Here is a 19,078-nt window from a genome sequence, read left to right as displayed (position 1 = left end):
GTTCACGAGCGTCAAGCTCCTCAACTCATCTCATCTCACTCTGCATGACCCTAATATCATAACATGTGTGCTCTGGAGAATCACAGAACGAACGATCGTCCTTATTATTATGCCGTTTAAACCAATTATTGAAATGTGTTTGTTAAACTCGGCTCTCATGTAAGTTGCGCTGACAGGTCCACACGCTGCTTCCAGCGAGGCTCCCCCGCCCTCCCGTTGATAATTCTCGATCGTTGGCACCTATGGTTGGCACGTTGATAAACATTTTTTTTTTTAAATGGCACTTCATATCAAAAAGGTTGCCGACCCCTGCCTTAAACAAACAGATATACAGGACTGTCTCAGAAAATTAGAATATTGTGATAAAGTTCTTTATTTTCTGTAATGCAATTAAAAAAACAAAAATGTCATACATTCTGGATTCATTACAAATCAACTGAAATATTGCAAGCCTTTTATTATTTTAATATTGCTGATTATGGCATACAGCTTAAGAAAACTCAAAAATCCTATCTCAAAAAATTAGAATAGTTCCTCAGACCAAGTAAAAAAAAAAGATTTATAACAGCAAAACACAATCAAACATTTGAAAATGTCCATTAATGCACTCAGTACTTGGTTGGGAATCCTTTTGCACGGATTACTGCATCAATGCGGCGTGGCATGGAGGCAATCAGCCTGTGGCATTGCTGAGGTGTTATGGATGCCCAGGATGCTTCAATAGCGGCCTTTAGCTCATTAGCATTGTTGGGTCTGGTGTCTTTCAGCTTCTTCTTCACAATACCCCACAAATTCTCTATGGGGTTCAGGTCAGGGGAATTTGCAGGCCAATCGAGGACAGTAATGCCATGGTCAGTACACCAGTTACTGGTGGTTTTGGCACTGTGGGCAGGTGCCAGATCATGCTGGAAAATGAATTCCTCATCTCCATAGAGCTTTTCAGCAGACGGAAGCATGTAGTGCTCTAAAATCTCTTGGTACACAGCTGCATTTACTCTGGGCTTGATGAAACACAGTGGACCAACACCAGCAGCTGACATGGCTCCCCAAACCATCGCTGACTGTGGGAACTTCACACTGGATTTCAAGCAACTTGGATTTTGCTCCTCTCCAGCCTTTCTCCAGACTTTTCAAATGAAATACAAAACTTGCTTTCGTCTGAAAAGAGGACTTTGGACCACTGTGCAACTGTCCAGTGCTTCTTTTCCTTAGCCCAAGTCAGACGCCTCTTCCGTTGTCTTGAGTTCAGAAGTGGCTTGACCATGGGAATACGGCTATTGTAGCCCATTTCCCGGACACGTCTGTGAACAGTGACTTTTGATACCTGGACTCCAGCTTCAGTCCACTGTCTTTGAAGCTCCCCCAAATTCTGGAAGCGACTCTTCTTCACAATGCTGTTAAGGCTGCGGTCATCTCTCTTGGTTGTGCAGCGTTTCCTGCCACATTTCCCCCTTCCAACAGACTTTTTGTGGATGTGCTTTGAAACTGCACTCTGTGAACAGCTTGCTCTTTGAGAAATTTCTTTTTGTGTCTTACCCTCCTGATGGAGGGTGTCAATGACGGTCCTCTGGACAGCAGTCAGATCAGCAGTCTTCCCCATACTTGTGATTTAGTTTACTGAACCAAGCTGAGTGTTTTTCAAGGCTCAGGAAACCCTTGCAGGTGTTTCGAGTTAATTAGACGATTCAAGTGATTCGTTGAACACCCTACTAGTATACTTTTTCATGATATTCTAATATTTAGAGATAGGATATTTGAGTTTTCTTAAGCTGTATGCCATAATCAGCAATATTAAAATAATAAAAGGCTTGCAATATTTCAGTTGATTTGTAATGAATCCAGAATGTATGACATTTTTGTTTTTTTAATTGCATTACAGAAAATAAAGAACTTTATCACAATATTCTAATTTTCTGAGACAGTCCTGTATATGTAAAGTACCATGTGTACAAACAATATGACTGATTCTCTTCTGTTGAACATGTTGGATTGTGTCAGGGTCCTTTTTATTTTACTGTAACTTTGGAAGTTTTGTTACCAATGCTTGCTGTTTATTTGATACCCATTTGGTAATGCAATTAATAAAAACAACAAGGTTTGGATTCTTTGTAAGTGTAAGCTCAATAATGAACTCCAGCTCAACCAACCATATTGTAATATCTAAGTAATCATCTTGAAATATGACATTCATAATTGTAATATACACACATCTTATTGGGAGGTTGATTTCACATACATTACTTCGACATTAGCTTGTCTACATACTTGAGCATAGCCAATTTAAATAAACCTTAGCGATGCATACAGTTCCTACCTACATAATAAAATATCTCTCAAAGTGACAAGGATGACCTTATTTTATCAACCTCAAACAGAAGCCATTTGTTCTACAGCATTATCCCACTTAACGCTTAACACTTGTCTATTTCGTTTTAACCTTTATATATACAGTCTATGATTTTAACTGGGAGGCTACGATTAGCATCGTTAGCAGCGATGTAGCTACCATTCACTTACACGCTAGCCCAAGCCTTAACATTAATTACGTAGCTGATTCAAATCATTAACACATAAATAAAGCACTCAAATTTCACTTACCGCAAAACCGCATTCATGCACCGTCTGTTTTAACCGCAGAGCGAGTCACAATAGTCCGATATATAAACATGAAGAACAAACAACCACGGTCGGCTTCAAGTAGTGTTTCCTGGATCAACTGACCAGGCAGAGTCCCTGTAGCTAGCTTCGCGGAGCAGCTAGCAGAGAGACAAGAAACTAGCAGCAGCAGTTACTTGACAGAGCCGTCACTCAATGTGACCACGCCCTAATATATGCATAACTTTAAGGCTTAATATTAATTAAACAGATGAGTTGAGAAAATATTCACCCCCCCAATCCATATTCATGAAGGGGGGATCTAACTATACAGAGAATATTGTTTTTTGAACCATGATGTAAACATGTTTATTTCTGCTGTAAAGTTGGGCATTTTAACATGGGGTTCTATGGAAATTTCCCCCTTCTGCAGACTGCTCCTACTGGCCACTAGATGAACTGCAGTGTGTGGGACTTCCGTATTGGCGTCCCGGCTCTTCCCCAGGGTTTGCCGCTTGGTTCATATGCAACTCAGAAATATCTTTCTCTCTCTCTCTCTTCTCTCTCCTCTCTTCTCTCTTTTCTCTTCTCTCTCTCTTTCAATGTTGGTATGCAAATGCGCCTTTTTTCAAATGACCCGGTGCTCTTTTTTTGGCGCACCAGTTATGTGCAGCCCTGGATATAATATTATTTCACACACTCAAAATTGATGTTCTGCTGTTGTTGTAGAGAAATTATTTCTGATTTGAGTTACATTTTTGAAAGTACAAGCCAGAGAATTAATCTATTTGGTTTTTCCACATTTGTTTTCACAGTGAGGAAGGCGATGATGATATGGCTTCTGGATGCCCGAGTATTATGGGGAAGATGCCACCATGGTCAGGAGGTACTGCTGGAGGTGCTCTGATGCTTGCAACAGAAGGGTGAAGACACCTGTGTACTGCAGGAAGTGCCAGGTCCCTCTGTGCTTCACTACCAAAAATAACTGTTACAGGGCATGGCATGACTTACTGGAGTAATACTGTAACATTCAGGGTTTGTATAAAGTTTTTTTTTTTTACCCAAAAAATGCTTGTTGTATAGTGTGTTGCTAATATTTTTTTAAATAAATCTCTCCAGTTGGAGTCAAATGTTTCCTAAGTTTCCTTATTTTTATTGTGCAAGTAACATGCATCTCATGCAAAGAGAGAACTTCCCACACACACACACACACACACACACACACACACACACACACACACACACACACACACACACACACACACACATACACACATACACACACACATACACACACACTTAATATTTAAATATCTTATTTATTTTTTATGGAATGAATACCTATAGTGATAATTAAATGTTATACCACGATTTGTACAGTCTGGTATCTGAAAAAGGTTAAATGGCACTCATGGAACCAAATGTACCCAAATGTGCCCAAAGCTTAGTCCGCTTGGACTTTTTTTTTGCTAAATCTCTCTAAAAAGGTCAATTCTCCCTTGTTTTGCCTCAATCTTGATACAGGGTACTTTTTATATGTTATACTTTGGATTCCTAAATCTTTTAGGCTACTAACCCATCATTCAAGGGTGATTTTCACTATAAGTAATGGGTTTTATTTGGGCGGAGACAAGAATTTACATACTCTGACACTGAAACATCTTTATTGATTCTGACACTTCTACATCCAACTCACAGATGTGACCTTGCTTTGATAAAATAAATTATTCATATATCCCTTTTAGAAGTTAAGTTATAGTCCTTTGTTTTGGGCATGTCATTTTCGAGCCTGAAACCTGAAAAACAGCCTTGGGGCTGAAGAGGTTAAGCCATGATGCTGTGTGTCTCTACAGGATTTGATGTGGCAGCTGCTGCAAGGATTGGACTTCCTACACACCAACATGGTGCTCCACCGTGACCTGAAACCAGAAAACATCCTGATCAGCAGCCGCGAAGAAGTCAAGATCGCAGACTTTGGCCTGGCACGCATCTACACCTATAATATCGCTCTCACTCCAGGTGTAAGTACGGCAACACATGAAGAAAAATGATTGTACTATGCTAATTATAACTGCAGAAGTCCATGATCCTTTGTCGTTTTACAGTACATGCTTTCCTAAATATAGCCCTGTATTCTGTTTGTTCCTAAGCTTGAGGTGAAATATGTTCTTGCATGTTCAACCGGGGGTTCCCCCGCCCCGGTTGGGTCCTCATTATGTTTGGCATCCTCTCTCTGTTTAGGTGGTGACACTTTGGTACAGAGCTCCAGAGGTGCTGCTGAACTCTGTTTACATGTCATCAGTGGACATGTGGAGCGCTGGCTGCATCTTTGCTGAGCTCTTCCTCCTGAGGTAAAGAGTCTGTGTCTGGCTCGGGGAAAAATGTGGCACTGGACTAACATTTAAAATGTGAAACATTCTCCACAGTCTTCAAAAATCAAGATATCGTTTTATTTTCCTTTTGCATTGTTCCTTTAACACTCCCACAGACCACTGTTTAAGGGATGTACAGAGGTTCAACAGCTGCAAAAAATCTTTGAGTGAGTATTTTTCCTAAATCTCTCGAGATACTTTGTAGACTGTAAAGAGTATATTTACAGTTGTATGCTCATACTATCAAAACAGGCATTTTAACTCAAACCTACTTTTAAAATTATTAATTTTGGCTGTTTAAAACAATGCCAATATTCACTTCAATGTCAGCAAGAATGTTTTTGTTTTTTTTCATTGTGCAGGCATGTAAAAAACATTATTTTTGTCTTGCTGACTTCAAAAAAGTTTCTCCACCATCTGTTACAACCTGCCTTAAGACTGGAAGAAATAGGGAGGCCACACAGAGTTAAATGCCAAATATCTGTTTATTTAACAAGTTAACAAAAAACACCTCTGATGAATAGTGTACGTAAGAATCAGACTGTCAGTAGTGTCAGCAGTGTGTGGGTGTGTGGAAGGGTGTAGTAGCATGTTGGAGGGTGCATCAAACCTAACACAGGCTGTAGGCTGAGGTTGCTGCAGCATGCCAGGATCAGAATCAGAGACTGAACCTTGCAGGCGGTCAACCTTTATACCTTCTTGGGGCTCCGCCTCTAGATGGGTGGGCACAAACAGGACAACACTCCCAGTACCTGCCAGAGAACAGCAAGGCAGGGAACACAGCCAGGCAGAAGGGGGAGGGGTCGTCACACCCCTCCCTTAAAATGGAGGACCCACTAGGATCCTCTAACCTGGGGCACAAAATCACAAACACAATAAACAAAACCAAGTTAACCTTGAAATGTTCATACAACCTGCAAGCACATCTGTAGCATCTAGCTCAGGGATGGGCAAATGGCGGCCCGCGGGCCGCATGCGGCCCCCACCTCCTCTTTTTGCGGCCCTCAGATTAATTTATAAACAACGTAATTCAATTTTTATAAAAAAATTTATTCGTTTTACTTGTAGTACTGATACCGTCCACTAGACTCCTAGTTACGTAGCGAGCTGCGTACATGATTTCAAATACAGCAAAATAATCTGTGACGCATTTGTGTGTATTGTGTTTGTTTCCCGGAGAAACCCTCACAAGAAACACCGGCTGTTGTTATGCCTGCTGTGACGTTAAGTTGCCTCTTGTAATTATGCTTTTACAATCTTAAAACAGGGTGTCCGCGGGGTCTTAAAAAGTATTAAAAGTTGATAAATTGATTTAGCGAAAATTAAGGCTATTAAAAAGTATTAAAAAGTATTAAACTGCATTTTCCAAGGTATTAAGAAGGTCCACAGCAACAGCAACATGAAACACCATTTAATTTACTGAAACAACATGTCGGGAAACCCCCCAAGGCGGCCCCATGCATAGCGTGCCGTAAAATGCTGCTTATTATTTTAAGTTTCGTTGCCTTGCTCCGCTCTGTGTGGGGGGGGGGAACTAAACGACTACGGTAACGGGTCCCAAGGTGGGTAGACCGGCATACGCAACGCTCTGGGGGTCCAACGGCTCCGTGTGTCAGCCCTATATGATCATTTTCTGATAACGATGAAATAGCCCGCCTCCCTCTCCCCACGTCTCCTGCTGCTGCTGGGCTGTCAGAAGAGCGGGAGGAAAAGAGAGGCAGTCACCGTTTATTAAATATTATTATATTATTATACAGAGAACAGAGTCGTTATCAATTTGTTTTAAAGCTCAATAAATAACAAAGAAGACCTCTGACCGGCAATTTTCAAATTTTGTACGGAAGATTGAAACTTTAACGGACAAGTTGACCGGCGGAACATTTTTTTTACGGAAACTCTGCCGCACGGTTCCCTCGTTCCTTGGAAGAGGCCGAGATGTGGGTGTTTTTCATCTGCTGGTGGACTACCTGAGAGATATAGCAGGAGAACACGCCGTCCACCGCGGAGAATAAACAGAAGGGCAACCATGGCAACCATGATCCGGGGTCTTCTTCGCTGCTTTTGGTGTATTTCGGGCGGCAGCAGCGCCACTTACAGGCCTGACATATGTACTACATCGTTTCCAGCATTTCCAGCGGTCTAGTGTGAACAGACACGTTAATGAATCGAATGCGTGTGAACGGAAGCCTTTTTTGCGCTTGCGTATGCGTTTTACCGTATGCGTCCTCCTGGGGCCGGGGTCTAAGCCAAACTATATCGGGTCACAGAGATCTGCTATTTTAAAGTAAAGTCAACACATATAGACCCTAAATATAGTCTATATTAAGAACGAGAAAAGTCTTAACATATATATCCTTTTTTGTAAACATATGACAAATGTGTGAGGGGGATGACGTCAGAGCATCGTCCTATGTGCCAGGGCTTAGCCCCAGACAGCCCCAGCCCAATTTAACCCCTAGGTATTTGTGAGGGAGCTCCTATATGGCATTACCCCGCTGAAGCTCACCAAAGTTTAACATATTTCATAGTTCAAAGTTTTGTCAATTGTTTTGTTTATTGGTCAAATACTGGTTTCTAATGGTTTCTGAGGAGTTTTACTGGAATGAAAGAGCACAGAGTCTACAGAAGCAAAAAAGCAGCATACTGCATTAAACCTGACCTTCACAGAGAGGTTGAAGTTCATGTGGAAAGGAGGCTTCAGTAGTCTGTCTGCACTCTGTTTAGTTTTGCTATCTTACAATCAATATAGTAAATGTGAGGTAAAGTGTGTTGCCAATGTAACCGGTTAGAACTCAAAGTTGCGATGAGGTCTTAAAATGTATGGAAAGGGTCTTAAAGAAGGTCTTAAAAGGTATTAAATTTGACTTCAGGATTCCTGCATATACCCTGTAAAAGTTGTATATATCATCTGAATTTGGCGAAACAAGTTTAATGTTCTTAAAACCAAGACTTTGTTTATTTGAAATCAGATGAAAACAAACTGTCACGGACCCTGCCGTGTTATCTATGATTACTACCCCTTTTCATTCATAATTTCAACGGGAGGGAGGGGGAGTGGTGCTGAGGAACAGCAGAGTGCGGGCTGACAGGTGTCTGTGTTGACATTCCCCTTATTGTGGAATAAGGGGAATGCAGAGACTGGCTGCAAGTGTTTTAGGTTCAAGTTAGACAACTAATGTCTGGGTTGACTTCATGACTTCATGTGTATGTCATCTTAATGGTTGATCTCAATACACACACATTTTCCGTGCTTTCCAATAGTTTAAAATAGTTTTATTCCACTGTTTAATAACCTGTTCAATACAAACATGCCACTTGTAAAACTGAATTAACATTTCTGTGAACTGATATGTTTAGTGAGCTTATTAGAGGATGTTCGCCTTTTTTGGGGATGTTCCCTTTGATTGTAAAATGTCAATGAAGATGTCGGACTTCGTATATTTGTTAATAATTACATACAACACATGGAATTTGTGTGTGTGTGTGTTCCAAGTGAATCTGCGGCCCCCTGGTGGCCAGTACATCAATGATGTGGCCCCCACCACCATCAAAGTTGCCCATCCCTGATCTAGCTCAACCCCTCAGCAACTTTGGTACCTAAGAAGCATTTTAAGAGAGGGAAAACAGAAAAAACAGACACCCCTGCAGGGAGAAAAACACTAGTTAACCTAGGAGGTTATAGCCCTGGACATGGCATCAGCCAATGTATTATCCACACCTTTGACATGCCTGATGTCCAGATGAAAAGGCTGGAGGAAGAGACACCAACGCATAAGGCGTTGATTTGGACTCTGGAGCGAGTGCAGAAAGGTTCGGGGATTCTGATCTGTTTAGACCACCAGGGGCCCAACTCCACTCCCAACTAGGGCTGAAACAAACGACTAATTTGATAATCGATTAATCTATCGATTAATGAAACGATTAATCGATTATTCGGATCGTTAAGGTTTTAACTTTACTACTACTTATATCGATACTGCTTATCGATCCGGTCCTTTTAACGATAGTATTAACGGTTCTTTTGACAAGAAATAAGGTAAACAAATTGTGAACAAAACTAACATTGCTTTTCATTTTAATTAAATGCATAATATTTCACATTTAAAAGAAACAACAATGTTTTAACAAATCATATTAAATAATGCGATGACAGAACTGTAAACAGAATAGCTGAAACTTTAACAAAATACATAACTCAGTTACCTCTAATCATTAACCTATGTTTTTTCAACTGAGTTAACTATGTGTGTTGCTGCTCGCATACATAACACCTGACGTGGAAACGTTACTCGTGGATGGGGGGGCTACAGAGCTACTAGAAAGACAATCGAACCCGGTGCATTTCTCCGTCTGGATGTGGAGCACTTTTGCTAAATGTTTAGACAAATTGCTCGTGCTACTGCCCTTATATGATAAACTGTTATTGCACTTTTGGTAACGAGCATTGTCCACATCGAAACGGCTAAAGATTAACCACACCTCGGAGCGCGTTCTCTCCGCCATCTCCTCCTTGTGTGTTGCATGCATGTAGCAGCTGCGTGTGTGTGTAAACTGCCCCGCCCCCTCGCAAGCAGGCGGGGGAGAGATCTCTCGTCTGAATTGGGAAGATCGAAAATACATTATAGACGCATTTTGTAGTCATATTGCATATTAGAAACGGAGTTGGCGACACTAAGACTGCGATATAATGTTTATGTAGCAATAATACATATGACATATGTTTTAAATGTCTCCTGTACCGATAAAAAAGAGCAATAACGTTGGAGCTTAACGGGGTGCAGAACACATGTGATGACGACACCAACGAATCGACGACTGAATTAGTTGCCAACTAATTTGGTAATCGATTTTAATCGATTAAGTCGATTAGTTGTTGCACCCCTACTCCCAACATACACCTCTAAATGTTGTAACGCCCAGATGAGTGCCAGTGCCTCCTTTTCAATGATCGAATAGTTTAATTGATGAGAGTTAACTTTCTTAGAGAAGAAACTCACCGGGCATTCGGCGCCCCTCTCATCAACCTGCGCGAGTACAGCCCCAGCTCCAACCTTACTAGCATCCACATGAAGAATGAAGGACTGGTCCATCTGGGGAGCTGCCAGGACAGGAGCAGAGCACAACACAGTTTTCGCAGCCTCAAAAGCCTGTTGACACCGAGGAGACCATTCAAACTTGACCTTAGGGCTGAGAAGAGAGGTGAGGGGCGCAACCACCGTAGAGAAATTTTGACAGAACCCACGATAGTACCCCACCATGCCCAGGAAACGAGAGAGTTCTTTTCTGGTTGTTGGAACAGTGAACCGGTCAATTGCCAGCACCTTAGCCCTCACTGGCTTAACCTGTCCTTGGCCAACTACTTTACCCAGGTAGGTGACCGTTGCCTTAGCAAACTCACACTTTGCCAAGTTAACGGTCAGACAAGCCCAGGCAAGACGTTCAAACAGCGCATGAATGTGTTGGAGATGTTCCTCCCAAGTGTCACTGTATACAACAACATCATCCAGATACACAGTGCAGCCAGCAAGACCTGACACCACCTGGTTCAGCAGGCGTTGAAACGTGGCCGGGGCATTTCGTAACCCAAATGGCATTACGGTGTATGAGTACAACCCACTGGACGTGATAAATGAGGCGATCTCCCTAGCTCTTGCAATTAACGGGACCTGCCAGTAACCCTTTAGCAGTCAGATTTACTGAAAAACTTAGCAGAACCGACCTGGTCCACACAATCCTCCATGCGAGGGAGTGGAAACGAGTCAGGTTTGGTCACTAATGGCACGTTTCCACTACAGCGCAGAGCCCCGTTTTAGAGGGCTGTGACGTCAGCGGCCTGCTTTTGGTTGCGTTTCCACTTGGCCTAGTACCGGCTAACGGATCCTAATTCAAAGTTTTTCTGGCCCTATAAAATCGGGGTTCTAGGGCCAGGAACAACCAGGCTGTGACGTCACTCTCGACTGCTGATTGTTCAGAGAGAATCTATATATATATATATATATATATAGCGAAGCTTGCAGCATTTTTATAAACAGCATTTTTGTTAACAGAGGATCAACAAAAATGGCAAAGAAAAGCACACCGTGGTCCGCCGAGAAAGTTACGACGTTCCTACACTTTATTGCAGATGACAAGATCCAGCGGGAGCTCGACGGGACAACTCGCAATATGAAAGTATTTCAGGAGGTCTCTACACTGATGTGCGGAAGCGGTTACTCGAGGACTGTCTTGCAGTGTAGGGAAAAACTGAAAAAGATGAAGAGTGAGTATCGCGTAGTGAAGGACAACAACAACACGAGTGGTGCCAGTAGGAAAAACTGGAAGTGGTTTGACCTAATGGACACCATTTACGGCCATAGACCGGCTAGCGTTGGGAGGGAGGGAGGGAGGTCTGGACTCAGCAACGGTGCTACTGGAGGCTCTGCATGGTAAGTTGTTGCTAACACTCTGTTATTTGCTTGAAAGTGTTGTGTCCCTATCTGTTCTAAAGCTCACTTCTAACAAAGAAGTCTATTTTATCCTTACATTTATGTTTGACAACCCATGCTTTTATGGAGCCCCGAAGGCTAGCTAGCTAGCTAAGGCAGATAGCATTAGCTAGAGCTATTGTTTGCTAACACCATATGTGCCATTGTTTACGTTCAGTTTTTCTTTTCTATAGTTGTTGTTGCTATTTTAGTATTGTGCTGCAGTAGTTTGTGGAATTAACAAGTCATGTTTCTGTTCTAGATGATTACATTGGGGACTAGCAAGGAGGAACAGTCCCGAACAACGTCCTTCGCATCAACTCTAACAGAAGAAACTCCAACTGGACCAAACACACCAACGCCGAGCGCCAGCTCGACACCGCAGCGTGTGCTTCTAGGTAAGAAATAGGCTGGAATTGTGACTTTTTTAAAACTTTAGATCATCCATAGTCAGTAAGTAAAATAAGCTATACCACTGTGTGGGAATGCTCTGTTACAAGTAAAGTAAGCAGCTCGTACAATTGTGTGTGACTTCCTATCATATACATTTATTTATATTCATTATCAACAGGCTGGAAATTCACAATCATTGTAAACATCTAGGGCCAGAACTTTCTTTAGTTCATCCTTACTGTTGTTCTGTTTATATTTTTTATTCTTATATCCTTGTGTGACCTGTACCTGTCCTGTGTTTTTCATTCTTATTGCTAATTCTTATTGCTATAATTATCTTGTCACCCAGGCAAGAGGAAACGAGGGGGAGAGGATCTGGCCCAGCAGGAACGGCACCTGGTCCAGCAGAAGGAAGACCGGGCCCAGCAGGATCAGCACTTGAACCGGACCTTGGGGGAGGCGAGGGAGTTGGAAGCAGCCTTGAGAAGGGAGGAGATCGCTCAAGCAGAGACCTTTTTAATTTAGCCTTCCTGCGCACTCTTGGCCAGGTGCTAGGGGGAATGGGCAGCTGACAGCGTCTCCTCCGCCTCTGTGATACAACAAATAACCTCTGACTAAGATTGTATTGTTTATTTACATTTGTACTTTCTTGTTTATTTTTTATCTTTAAAATGTTTATTTTTACAATCAATGCCATGTCTTTTAATGCTGCTGCAATACAACATTTTTTTTAAAATTATTTGTATTGTACAATGTCATGCCTTTTTATGCTGCTGCAACAAAACACTTCCCAAATTGGGATCAATAAAGTACTTCTTTGACTTATCGCTTGTTGATAAATAATTGCTCCCAACAGCGATCATACAGAAAAATGGCATCATCTAGTCGTCCCTCTGCAGTCAGAAATATAAACACCATCATCGTCCACAAAGCACTGTACAGGGGTTTATGGATTTAAGAGAATACTTATCACAGTGAAACCTTTATCCTCTGTTCCAATTAAAGCAAATAAGAGAATAAATACTTGGTTAAACAATACATTTTAACTCTTTTGCAGGACAACTCTGCATACTGTTTGAAATTGAGTTTGCTAGCTTGAGGTCCTCCTCTAAAACATAACATTACATATTTTGTAATGGTATTAAGAATACATGATAAATAAATAATACATGTAGTAAACATTTCTCAATTGCAATCCTCGTTGTGCTAGACTCAAACAACACATTGCTTATATATTTCAAAGAGAACAAAAGAAAAAACGTATACAAAGAGAGCAGTGCACAGCGCTTAATATTTACTTGCACTATATTTCTGTTTATCTGGTATTGTTTTGCACAGTTGGAGGAGCCTGTGACCTAAGATTTTCATTGTCATAACTACACTTTAGCTATGTTCTTATGACAAAATATAAAAACTTGAACCTTGAGGCTGTGTCTTTCAAACAAACCATCATAATAATCGTATATTATTTTTATGCTGTGGATACTTTAGCCTCCAACCATGTTTACAATTTTTTACACTTGCATTTATGAATATAGTTTTGCTGTGTTTTACACTTTTGTATTTATGTTTATAGTTTGCTTAGATATTTGCTTAATTTATTAGATTATTATTATGGGGCAGTAAGTACTGGTGCTTGAAATTCAAATATTTACTAAATAGTCAATTCTGATAAAAAAAACGTTTGTTTAAATCATTTGACAAACACATGTATGTGAAAAAAGAGATTTATTTATGTTCAATACAATGAATATTTAGGTATTACTTTCTAGGTATTCAGGTAGTGCATCAGACCCTCTCGTATGTCCCTGCCCTCCTCCTCTTCTGAAATACACAAACAAAAGCATACATATTTTAATACGTATAAGTGGTAGCTACAATTAATTAAATACTTGAAACACTTTGGTCGTATAGGGAGCGTGAGCCTAGACACATTGCTAGTTAGCGAACGTTAGCTTACCAAGTAGCATTGTAGTCTAGAAGAAGAAGAAGAATAAGAAGTAGTAGTGATTCGAGTCGTCCTGTAGTCTCTGCGGCGTTGTAGGACTGCCAAAACTCCCACGTCAGCTTCTTCTATACCTTGTATTGCTATAAGCCGCCTCTTTGTTGTGATAAGAAGCCACACAGCAAAAACAAGCAAACGATCGCTTCCACATCCTTCATTGTTGTGTTTGTTGTGTCGCATTGAAGATGACGTAACGGCAGTTTTAAGCAGCGTTGCTCCGCCCGCCAAAAAGCCGATCGTTCCGCCTACACTGCGTTACTATAGATACTACCCCAGTTCCTAAACTGTAATGGAAACGTGCCATAAAGCGAGCCGGTCCTAACGAGGCCAAGCAAGGCCGGGCACCGCGCTGCAGTGGAAACGTGCCATAAGTTCACCTTGCGGAGATCAGTACATGGCCTAAATGTACCATCTGGTTTCGTAACCAGCAAACAAAGAGAAGACCAACTAGAAGCACACGGCTCAGCGATGTTATTTTCAAGCATATACCTAACTTCTGCCTCTAAATGCTCTCGTTTGTCCGGAGACATGCGGTAAAAACGCTGTCGTACCGGTTTAGCATTACCCACCTCAATATCGTGTTCTATAAGCTGGGTGCGAGAGGGAGTGTCTCCAAACAGGCAGGGATAGTTCTTAACTAGATCAACCATCTCTGTGCGCCGTGGCTCGGTTAAATGACCCAGCATTCCACCCAGATTAGCCAGTGACTCCGAATTCTTAAGCCGTCCTCTCAACAGACCATCATCTGGGGAATACTCCTCTTCAACCTTCACCCCTGCCCCCACATTCAGAGATGGTGATGGGTGACCCACTGTCACCACTGCAGGATCTGAGGAAACGGAACAAACCACACCTGGCACAGGTTTATGGGCAAAATACGGTTTTAGCAAGTTTATATGGCAAAACTGCACAGACTTCTTCTGGTCAGGGGTCGCTATCAAATAGTTGAGGTCTGACAACTTCTTGGACACTGTATAAGGGCCAGAGAACTTGGCCTGAAACAGGGAGCCAACTACAGGAAGCAGTGCTAAAACCTGATCCCCAGGACTCAACTCACAACGTTCTGCACGTCGATCATAGAGGCTTTTCATTTTAGTTTGAGCAGACTGTAGCTTTTCTCTTGCCATTTCATTAGCCCGATACAAGCGGTATTTGAAACCATGGACATAGTCTATCAAACTTGACGGGGCCTCCTTGGCTTGCCAATCCTCGTGTAGGGTGGCCAACGGGCACCTTACATTGTGACCAAAGACCAGGTCATTAGGGCTAAAACTCTAACTCCCCTGCGAAACCTCCCTTGCCGCCAGCATCAACCAGGGTAACTCTTCTTCCCAGTCACGTTCCAACTCCGTACAATATGAACGGAGGAGAGACTTCAAGGATTGGTGGAACCTCTTAAGCGCTCCCTGGCTCTGAGGATGATAGGTACTTGATTGTGAATGTTTGATATTCAACTGCTGTAACACCTCGGGCAACAACTTTGAAGTGAAGTTAGTTCCCTGATCTGACTGTATTATCTTCGGGAGACCAAAAATAGTTATAAATTGTGTCAGCGCTTTTACAACTGACCTGGTGGTGATATTCCTAAGGGGATAGGCAGCAGGATAACATGTAGCCTGACACATGACTGTAAGCTAAAAGTTGTTCCCTGCTTTGGAGCGTGGCAATGGTCCCAACACAATCTACAATCAGATGCGCAAATGGATTGCCAACAACTGAAATTGGATACAGAGGCGCAGGTTTAATGACCTGATTTGGTTTGCCAGTCAACTGACAAGTGTTGCAAGTTTTAAAGAAAGCAGCAATGTCTTTCTTCAGAAGTGGCCAGTAAAAATAACGGTCAACCCGATCATATGTTTTCTTCACACCTAGATGACCTGCAATGCCATCATGAGCAGTCTGAAGAACAGTAAGTCTTAACTTACACAACTTGCACAACTTCCTCACCCACAAAACAATCCCCCTGGGGAACCCACTTCTCACCAACAAACCGTCCTGGAGAAAATAACCACGGGCTGCACTTCTGAGCTCCTCATCCGGTAGAACTTTGCTGTACTGAGCCTGAAGGGTGGGATCGTTCTTTTGCTCATTCCCAAGGTCGCTAGACAAAGGAAAAGGTAAGCACAGGAAATACAGATTATTTTTTCTTATCTGTATTTTTAAGAGAGAAGTCACGCGCCGGTGGCAGGCATCACAGAAGGGGTTTTGGGGAACTTTGCACCTTCTACCTGGGAGATTGGAGACCCAGGCCATACCTGATCACCAGCCAGGTCGTTTCCCAAGATGATCTGTATGCCCCCCATAGGTAGAGAAGGACGCACTCCCATGACCACATCCCCTTGCAGCAAACTGAAGACTAATGTCAGTTTATGCTGTGGAGCAGAAAAGACGGTTAATCCCATCCCCCGGACCTCAACACTGGAACCGGTGTCTGTTTTAGGAGAGAAAGGTAACACAGAACCAACAATAAACGAGTCCAACGCCCCTGAGTCCCTTAATATCTTTACCGGTACCTTCTCTTTACTTCCGACAAGTGAAACAAAACCGTCAGACACAAAAGCTTTGTACCCAGGGTCTATCTCCTCATGCTCACTGACAGGAGCCTGAATTACCGATTCAGATAAAGAGGACTGAGTGTGTTTCCGCACAGCCACAATGACACTTTCCCTTTCCACTGCACGTAACGATGCCACAGCCCCAGACGTTTTTGCCGACACAGCCCCAGGCCTGGACTTTCTCTTCCACTCGGGACAATCGTTTCTCCGGTGTCCTTTATTAAAACAGTAATTACAGATACGATTGGGGTCAAACTTACCCCGATTCCCACAGTCAATCCTAACTGGAAACGTATCTTTTCCTTCTGAAAAACCTTTACTGAAGTGAGCCCCCGCACTACTCTCTTTGTATCCCGCATCTCCACGACCACGGCTATCGCCAAAAAACACTTTATGGGTCAGAGTAAACTCATCTGCCAGCTTGGCTGCCTCTGAATCTCTGTTTACTTTCTACTCATTAATGTAGGTAACAACACGGTCAGGCAACGTACTTTTGAATTGCTCAAGCAAGATAAGCTCCTGCAGATCTTCCAGAGTTTTTACTTGTGAAGAAACACACCAACGGTTGAAACTAGTGGTTAAATCACGAGCAAACTCCATGTGTGACTGCTTCTCTTTTCTGAGTAACCTAAAGCGCTGTCGATATGCTTCAGGTACTAACTCAAATGTCCGAAGTACACTAGCTTTTACCAACTGGTAATTGCTACTGTCTTCAGCATTCATGGCAGCGAAAGCCTCCTGGGCCTTTCCAGTGAAGACACACTGAAGCAGAAGCGTGCGCTCAACATCAGACCAGTCTTGTGCCTGCTAGACGCTCAAATAACACAAAGAAAATGTCTGGGTCCTTTTCGTTGAACCTCGGAACTATCCACAAATTAACAGCAACATCAAATGCTTGATTTGCAGGAACCTGACCTACAGTCTCCTAGTCTCAGATGGAAGCTTACCTTCACTCATCAGCTCTAATCTATAAGCTCCAAGTCTAGTTTTTGTCCAGTGACCCGGTTAATTCTCAGCAATTGAAAATCACCTAGGCAGTCATGGAGTGCACCCGAGCAAATGCTCTAGCCACTTACTACACGCAAATAACAAACAAAAACAAAAAAAGGTTCAATGGAGACAGCTTGTGTCTCACATTGCTTATACCTAACAGGAATAAGGGTTCCAAACATTTGACAGCCTTTAACACAAAAGAGCAATACCGGAAAACATAGCTTGCCTTGGACAGAAACACAACATAGAGTAAGATCAACCTGACCTATTTTTCCCTAAAAAAAACTCAGTCAACCAACAAGCTGTGTGAACACTCCCTGACTGAACTAGATCACCATGTCCTTTATCCAGCACCGGAAATTATCCCGGACGATCCCCCACTTGTTACAACCTGCCTTAAGGCTGGAACAAATAGGGAGGCCACACAGAGTTAAATGCCAAATATCTGTTTATTTAACAAGTTAACGAAAAACACCTCTGATGAATAGTGTACGTAAGAATCAGACTGTCAGTAGTGTCAGCAGTTTGTGGGTGTGTGGAAGGGTGTTGTAGCATGTTGGCGGGTGCATCAAACCTAACACAGGCCTTAGGCTGAGGTTGCAGCAGCATGCCAGGATCAGAATCAGAGACTGAACCTTGCAGGCGGTCAACCTTTATACCTTCTTGGGGCTCCACCTCTAGATGGGCGGGCACAAACAGGACGACACTCCCAGTACGTGCCAGAGGACAGCAAGGCAGGGAGCACAGCCAGGCAGAAGGGGGGAGGGGTCGTCACACATCAAAGACACTGATTTAAACCCCGACCACTATAAGGAAGCACATGTAACATACCTTAATAGGCGCTTTCACACCGGGGTACTTTTCCCGTTTGCGTTCACACCAAAAAGAGAACTTAGTTCATGAGAACTTTTACCCCCTTTGTAGTGCCTGCTAGAGAGGTGGTACTTTCCTGGGGAGAAAAAAGTTGCAATTTCTGATAGGCCGGGCAAATTGCAAACCACACTCCTCTAAAACTCGGAAAAGTTTTTTGAAGCCGCCATTGTATTTGCTGGCATTAGCATTATTAGCATTAGCCCCGCGCACCAACGGAGAGAGACTAACTTATGGCAACACAAAAAAAAACATTAGATCGGTGGAGAGATAAGGAGGTGTCAGCGTTCTGGCGATTTACTCGGAAGGCTTCAGTAGAAGCTGGTGGGAGTCCCAGCAGCTTCTACTGAAGCCAGTCCCTAACTCCGGGGACTTCTGGCCGGGGACTTCGGGTGGCAGTATACGCCGTGAAGTGGTTTGCGGCCTGCCAGTAAACCCAAAGCAGAAGAAGAAGAAGTGACGTCAGCGGCTCATTTGCGTAATCTTCCCTCAGGGAACTTATTCCGGTGTGAATGCGATCGGCTCTTAGTTCCATGGGGGTACTAAGTGCTGGGAACTAAGTACGGTAAAGTACTTGATCTTAGAGACATTTGATTTTCAATGTTAATAAAATAAACCTCAAAAAGAGGCTTGATAGCAGACACTCTGGTAAAAGCAGCATGTGCTCGGTTTTTCTTTTTTATCCTATGTTTTAGGGTGATTGGTTTGCCCAGCGAGGACGACTGGCCCAAGGACAGCCCTATCCGATACTCAGTCAGCTGGGGGCCAAAAGGCTGCAGCAGCAGGCTGCTGCAGAACCTCAGCCCCTACGCCAACGACCTGCTATCTGTG

The 19,078-nt window shown here is 42.8% G+C and overlaps 1 protein-coding gene and 2 long non-coding RNA genes across 4 annotated transcripts in view; 2 read left to right on the top strand and 1 right to left on the bottom strand.

Annotated features, from left to right (window-relative positions):
- Positions 1-19,078, top strand: part of cdk21 (cyclin-dependent kinase 21) — a 49,052-nt gene that overhangs the window by 28,653 nt on the left and 1,321 nt on the right. Inside the window, exons 4-7 of one of the 2 annotated variants that reach the window (XM_079646533.1) lie at positions 4,449-4,616; positions 4,837-4,946; positions 5,084-5,134; positions 18,943-19,075. In XM_079646533.1, coding sequence (XP_079502659.1) covers positions 4,449-4,616; positions 4,837-4,946; positions 5,084-5,134; positions 18,943-19,075 — 462 coding nt within the window. The remainder of the gene's footprint in view (positions 1-4,448; positions 4,617-4,836; positions 4,947-5,083; positions 5,135-18,942; positions 19,076-19,078) is intronic. The other variant, XM_079646534.1, reaches the window with a different exon arrangement.
- On the top strand, positions 11,352-12,649 carry LOC307017083. The gene is made up of 2 exons (XR_013802009.1): positions 11,352-11,829; positions 12,174-12,649. It is a non-coding gene; the product is annotated as an uncharacterized lncRNA (long non-coding RNA).
- LOC307017086 lies at positions 13,538-18,936 on the bottom strand. The gene is made up of 2 exons (XR_013802013.1): positions 13,785-18,936; positions 13,538-13,648 (listed from the first exon to the last, which is right to left on the bottom strand). It is a non-coding gene; the product is annotated as an uncharacterized lncRNA (long non-coding RNA).

The sequence above is a fragment of the Notothenia rossii genome (genome assembly GCF_949606895.1).
Source record: "Notothenia rossii genome assembly, chromosome: 8".
Taxonomy (NCBI): Eukaryota; Metazoa; Chordata; class Actinopteri; order Perciformes; family Nototheniidae; genus Notothenia; species Notothenia rossii.
The sequence above is the reverse complement of the archived record's forward strand: the minus strand, read 5'-3'. Positions and strand labels throughout refer to the sequence as shown.